General features: G+C 56.8%; 1 protein-coding gene across 1 annotated transcript; it reads right to left on the bottom strand.

Annotated features, from left to right (window-relative positions):
* Positions 1-4: 4 nt before the first annotated feature.
* LOC123256626 (OTU domain-containing protein 5) lies at positions 5-6,475 on the bottom strand (the record flags this gene model as incomplete). The annotated part of the gene is made up of 8 exons (XM_044685211.1): positions 6,347-6,475; positions 2,194-2,258; positions 1,949-2,105; positions 1,700-1,848; positions 797-1,000; positions 413-614; positions 194-307; positions 5-100 (listed from the first exon to the last, which is right to left on the bottom strand). Coding segments are annotated over exons 1-8 (1,024 nt in total), but the record flags the coding sequence as incomplete, so codon positions are not given.
* Positions 6,476-6,920: the final 445 nt, after the last annotated feature.

Raw genomic sequence — 6,920 nt, 5'->3', positions numbered from 1 at the left:
TCTCTGTGCACTGTGTTTTTCTTCATACTGTCCAAATATTCCTGTTGGGAGACGGCAAGGACGGAAGCCAGGATTTCATCATCGTCCCAGTCGTTCAGACCTGGCAGGGAAGTAGAAGGGGAGAAGAGGGGGAATGAGGCTTTCAGGGGGGCTCGGAAGGCAAAGATGCAGGGCCCTGAAGGGCCGGCCTTACCAAAGGCGCTAGGTGACATCTGCTGGATAAGAGCCCGGCACTCCAGAGCAGGGTACAAGGACACCAGAGGGGAGGTGGCTCGGTCTCCTCCTGTTGCCAACTGGCTGCTTGGCCCTAAGATGGAAGAGCAGGCGTCAAGAGGTCCCACCCAGAGAACAAGGAGGTCCTCTTCCTTTGGCCACCCCCAACCCCCAGCCAAAGTCACCAGGAAACACTGACCTGGTGCGCAGGGTGAGGGGGGTTTGGCGAGAGTGAGGGCATGGCCCGGCGAGGGTGGCTTGGGGCCCAGCTCCGGGTGAAGGTCCTGCTGCTCTGGGGAGGGGGCAGTGCTCCGCTGCCTGGGGGACCTGCCACTCCACTCCTCCAGACCACTAGAGGCCGCGGCTGTGGCAGAGCTGCAAGTGGCACTGGCTTTCCGGGGCTGGGAGAAAGGGCAGTGGATGCCCACAGGGTTAAATTTCACCTGGAAAAGCTGGCCAAGGCCAATACTCTGGGAGGATCAGAGGCTTGGTGTCCAGAAGGGCCCCTGGTGACCGACCACTGAACCCAAGCCTGGGCTTGGCCTTGACTGCCCCCAATGCCCTGACTCTAGAGCCCACCTACCTGTGCCTGACCCCTGACCTGCCGAGCTTGCTTCTCCTGGTCCCGGAGCCACTGTAGGTAAGACTCTCGGGCTACCTGCTCTTCAATGGCCTCGTTAGTGGCCTCCCAGTCTGTGGCTCGTTTCTTGTCCTCCAGCATCTGCTGCTCAATCCATGACTCCTCAGAGGTCTTGATGGCATTCTTCATCAGGGACTGGTCAGCGAACTAGGGGTTGACAGAAGGGGCATTTCAGAGTCAGGCCAAGGGCCCTGAAAGGCAGAAATGGGGCCTCCCAGCCCTGAGGAAAGAAGGAAACTAAGGAGGAAGGAAAGGAGGAGTCTCTGGCCAGAAGATTCGGGTTCTCAGCACGGGAGGGTACACGAAGGACAAGGACTGAGCAGAGAGCAGAGGCCAAGTCAACCCAAGAAGAGAAGCAACCCCCACCAAAGCCAGGTGCCATGGCCATTAGTGGCCGCCTCCCCCAACCCTTTCAGGTGGGGCCTCCTCAGCTCAGCCTGCTGCTAACTGGGCTGCAAAGGGGAACAAGACGGAAGACAGGCATCAGAAAGGAACATCTCACCCAAAGGTCAACAGGGCCAAAAGGAATGAATGCCCTCCTGCAGGAACAAGGCCAAAGGGAATGTCCTGAAGATGGGGGCCTACTCAACAAAACACGGACTGAACTGAGTGAGGTGTAGGGGACTGCCCAGAGACCACTGGTGTAGACATGGAGAAGGACAGTGGCCGACAATATCCCTTTCAGTTCTGTGTGCGCGTGTGCGTGTGAGAGAGAGAAAAGGGGAGAGAGAGGAAAAGAGAGTGAGTATATGCATGCATGCGTGTCTTGGGGCAGGGAGAGGAGGGTAGATGGTAGATGGCAGAGCAGTCAGAAAGCTGGGCACAGCTGGTGAACTGCTCACTCACCCCTGGCTTGAAGGAGGGAAGCCCCAGCCCCACACCAATGGTGGCCTTGTTGGGGTTCACCACTGAGTTGTAGTGGATGTTGCGATGGTAGCTGACCCGGATGGGCTCGTCCTCATTCTGCTGAATGCCATGAAACGTGTTGATGGGCTCTGGGGGGATGGGGATACTTGTGCTGTGACAGGCAGGTGGGATGGGGCAGGGCCCAGGCCGGCTCCCCCCTGCCACCCCTCTGGCCCTCGCTGGCCCTACCTGTGCTGTACTGGTACACTTCCACGGGCCGGTTGTACATCTCGGCCATGGCCTGCATCTCGATGTGGTTCCCGTGACAGTTGTTCTTCCTCTTCCGGTTGATGTAGGTGGTGAAGTCCTCAGTGACGTAGTTGGAAAAGTAGTCAGCATTCTTCATCTGGCAGAGAGAGGGTGTACAGAGTGAGGGAGGGAGGCAGTCGAGCCGGGCTCAGGGCGCACCCTGGGCGGCCTAGCCCCAGTCTCACCAGATAATCCATGCAGTGTTTCCGGACCACTTCATGCATGTCCTGGTCTCCGTACACCTGGTCCGCTGCAGAAAAGTGGTACAAGGTCAAAGGCAGTCAGGAAACAGGCCCCAAACCAAGTCCCGCAGCACAGCAGGATTACAACAGATTCCTGATGTCCAATCCGAGGCCCGCCTGTGCTGTGGACAGAGAACACCTACCCCCCTCCACCCCCACCCCCACCTTTCTGGCCCTATTCTGAGTTGCCACTGTCCTGGGCCAGGGGGCGAAGTTCAAGGCCTCTGCCAAGTGACCACCACCTGATTCAGCCAACCCAGGGAAGGGCAGGTTTCCAAAGGATCCAGGTTAGTGGTGGGGTGGGGGAGAGAGTTGGGCCTGGAGCACTACTCTGAGGCACTCAACTAGTAGCTAGGGATGGCTGATCCAAGGGGACACAGGCTTGAGGGAGCTGCAGAGAAGACTCGGGCAGCCATTCTGGCCCCACATACTTTATCCCTACTAGGCAGAGGAAGGGGAGCAGGGGTCTCTCCATTCTTCACCAGTCCCAGAAACCTGAGCACGTGCCCCACCAGAGGAGCAACAGGAAGGAAGGAGGGCTGGCTGCCTGCTGCCTGGGGAGTGGGGAGCCTCTTGGCGGCCCCTCTGCCACCTGCCCCTGTCCTAGGACCCTGGCAAAGCCCTTTCTCTGTTCCTCTCTATTCTGAATTGATGTGTCTTCCTCCTTCCTCGTACCCCTCTGAGCATGTTTTGCTGGAAATGGCACCTCCATCTTTATGCCAAGCCACTTCCAAGGGCCTGGACTGGGCCTCCTAAAACTTAAAACCTTAAAACGTCTACCAAGATCTGAGGCCAAAAGGCCTGCCCTCAGCAGCCACTGTCAAGAAGACTGCCTTCCAGGTCTGAGGAGGGAAGGGAATCGGACAAGATCACCCAGCCCCGACTGGGCTCAGGGAGCAGGACTAGGAATGGCCTTAGCTCTGGTCACAAGCCTGGGCCACTGCGGAAGGCTTACACCGGCCAGCCCTCCTACCTCCTCTAGCTAAAGGGCAGACATCTGAAGGTGGAGAGAGCAGGCTCAGCCCCCAAGGTGGGCAGGATCACCCAGCCCAACACTCCCACCCTTACTCTGAGGCCCAGGTGTTTGGAGCTTCACAACACGGAGCAAATTATTTTCTTTTCTTCAATCTCTTCAGCTATGAAATGGGGTTGCTGACACTGATAGGGTTCTGTAGGTAACGCTAGATATGGCTAGAGCTGCTTTCCACCATCGGGAAGAAGTCAAAAGGGGGGACAGGATCCATAGGTGACAAAGAGGTCCATATGTTGCCAAAATGGCTCCCCTGCCCAGTGTGGGCCCTTGGCCCTGGCAGAGAACACCATCCTCCTCTCTCCTCCAGTCAGGGTTGAGAGGCCAGGTCAGGCCAGGCTGGCCACCTCTCCCACACTGCCAAGAAACAAGAGCATGGCTGGCCTAGGGAATGTGGAAAGTGGAGCAAGCCCCCACCCTGTGGCCCCCTTTCCAGGGCCTCCCAGGAAGGAGCCTGGCCTGCCCCTCTCCTCACTCCCCAGTGTGCTCCCTCCTCTCTCTCCCTTGGCCTGGCCCCAAATGCCCACTCTCTTCTTCTGCTGGCTCCTCCTCTCTGTTTTCCTGGCCCTGCTACATCTTTACTCTGATAGCAATCACTAAACCCGGGCCTCTGCACTGTTTGCTGCTTCTCTTCCTCCTCTCCTCCTTCCCCTGGTCATCTCATCAGTAACCAGTGGCCTAAGGGCAAGGCTCATTTGTGTATGCTCCACTCTAGGCTCTTTCTGTTGGAACAGGAACTCGGGTGGATCTTCTTTCCCTCAAATCCGTTCCCCAAGGCCTCCAGATTCTCCTTCCTGAATGGCCTCGACTCGCTAACTCCTGGTTCCAATGTCAAGTGTCCTGGCATTCAAAGCCCTTCCTGGGAACCAGCCCAGCGACCTGACCTCTCTTCCAACCAATCCGTCCCTGGCTTCTTTGCAGGGGCAACTCCAGGAGCATTCTGAGCCTTCCCTGGAACTGAGGTTGCCTTGTTTTCCCTTCTTGTCCACACTGGACTCTCTATGCCACTGCCTTTGTTAGAATGGAAGCTGGGGACAGGGGGCGCATGGGTACTGTCTCAGACCCGCCAGGCTAATAATGTCAATTGTAGCACTTTAAACTTTGCCAAGCAATCTAGAAACATGCCCTCTTTCGATTCCTCAGAACCCTGGAAGGTAAATGCCATTAACCTCATTTTGTAGCTGAAGAAATAGGTAGCCAGAGCCAGTCTGCATCTAAGCCCGGCACTCTGGGCACTGGGGTGCCCCCTATGTTTCAGTGAATACCTGTCAGCGGATGGCAACCAAACAGCAGAGAAAGGTTCCTTCCTCTCTGCATCAGCCACCACTGTGAGCATAGTTTTCCATACCTCCTGCCCAAGCAAGTCCAGGAACACTTGGGGTCCCATTTCCTCCCACACTTCCAAGGTTACCAAGTACCCTTAGATGCCATGGAGGGGCAGCTGGGAAGCTCAGTGGATGGAGAGCCAGGCCTAGAGATGGGAGGTCCTGGGTTCCAATCCGGCCTCAGACACTTCCCAGCTGGGTGACCCTGGGCAAGTCCCTTGACCCCCATTGCCCACCCTGACCGCTCTTCTGCCTTGGAGCCAATATACAGAAGTTAAGGGTTTTAAAAAATAAAATAAAATAGATGCCATGGAGTCAAATCCCTTCAGAGGAAGAAATGAAAGGGACCCCGTCCATCCCTGTCCCCCCGCCCCTCCCCAGGGTTCAGTTTTGAGCTGAGCTGGGGCCTGGGAGGGGACAAGGACTGGATGTGTGGCAGGGAGGATGATGTGCACTCGCACTCACACTCACTCTCCCAAGGAACTGGTGCCTTGTCTGGGCTGAGGCTTTCTCTTGGCCTCTGCAAGTAAGACACCCTTGCCAGTACCCGGGAGAGGACTCTCATTCCAAGCCCCCGGGGACTGGAGGGCAGGACAAGGCCATAGGCTAGCATAGAAAGAATAATGGGATTTGGAGTTAGCCTGGGGACCCTGCTTCCACTCTCCATCATAAAGGGAAAGGATCAGCCCAGATGAGCCTGCAGCTGGAAATTCTCCAGGCCTATGACTGATCCTCACTAGATGGCTTCCTGTGGCCCTAAAGGAGCCAGCTCCGGCCTAGTGTGCTGCAGTAGTGCCTGGGTGGATCTCCAAATCAGACCCAGCTAACGTACCTCCCAAGAGCACAAATGTTCATCGAGTCAGGGATCTCAGCTCCTGGCCCCTGCAGCCTGTCATAATAGTCCTGGGGCAAAGTCCTCCCAGGGCTTTGGCAGGGCCATGAGGTCACATCCCCTCCCTCCTCCAGCAGCAGCCTAGGCCCAGGGAGGCAGGTTCACCTGGATGGAGCCTGGCCTTAGGCCAAGCAATTTGCCCACATGGCTCCCAGCAGCCACTGGGGCAGCAGTAGCTACTTTATAGAGTTAGGGATCCTCAAAGAACCCTAATGGACAGGAGGCTTTCCCAGCCAGATGAAAGGAGATAGCTGCATTTCCCACTCCACCAGCTGCCAGGGGACTGCCCTCAGTGGGGAGGCCCGGGGCCAGCTCACAATTACTTCTCATTGAATAAAGACCCACTGTTTGGTATGAGAAAGAGGAGAGAGCCCCATGAGAGCAAGCATCCCCTCAACCCCCGCCCACCAACCTGGCAGGAATAAGCATTCGAGGAACACCTACTACATGGCTACACAGCACTGGACTATCTCCTCCCCTGCTGTTATCATCCCCATTGGACTGGCACTGTTTGAGACTGTCTTTGGCTGGATTTGAACTCAGGTGTCCAAGACTCTAGCTACTATGTCACCAGCTGCCTCCACTTTTAAAATGGTCAGGAGAAGTACACAGGTGGCCCTCCAGGGTCCTTGGCTCCCCACTGCCCTGCTCTGCACCATGGGACTAGGCCAAGCTTCTGGTCATTCTACCTTTTTAAGGGTACATGGGAAAGGAGAGGAAAGGGGGATGCCTAGCTCCTACCTCTGCCCCTCCCTGAATGAGCTGAATGCCAACGAGTGGGGGGGGGGGGGAGAGAGAGGGAGGGAGGAGGGGACCCAGACCAGAGGCCTCTCCCCAGTCACAACTCACCCACTGCTCGGAACAAGCAGGCCCCATCCTCCTTCATCTGTTTAATAATGAATCCTTTCTTGTCTCGAAGGGCCTTCTCAAACCAGTGCTCCTGCTGAAGACAAGAGGTGGGGAGAGCTCAAAGCCTAGCCAGCTGGGGTGGCCTGGCCTTCGTGGGCCAAATCGCCTTGAAAGCCAGACAGCTCAAAGGCCCAGAGAGGGAGGCCAAAGGGCAAGGCTTAAAGCCCTCCAGCCCCCTTAGCTTTACTCCTTCCTCCTGGGCACCTGTCAATGGAGCTGAAGGACACTTTCTTCAGGCCAGTACCAGACCCTGCCCCACCCCAACTGGGGCTGGGGTCAGCAGCCTGTGCTCAGAAAGCCTGGGATCTCTTCAGCTTGGCCCCAGGGGGTAGGAGCAAGAGCTCTAGGACAAAAGTCCCTTCACACCACCTCCCCAATCCTAGAGGAGTGTGGCAAAGAGAAGAAGGTTCTAGTTGCCGCCTCAGCCTCTGCTCCCTACTGCAGTTAGAGTTGCTCTGGGATCAGAAGAGGCCATGGGAAGGAGTCTGGGAGCAGCCACATTCCAGAAGGCCCA

This window comes from Gracilinanus agilis, unplaced genomic scaffold (assembly GCF_016433145.1).
Source record: "Gracilinanus agilis isolate LMUSP501 unplaced genomic scaffold, AgileGrace unplaced_scaffold7095, whole genome shotgun sequence".
Lineage (NCBI taxonomy): Eukaryota > Metazoa > Chordata > Mammalia > Didelphimorphia > Didelphidae > Gracilinanus > Gracilinanus agilis.
The sequence above is the reverse complement of the archived record's forward strand: the minus strand, read 5'-3'. Positions and strand labels throughout refer to the sequence as shown.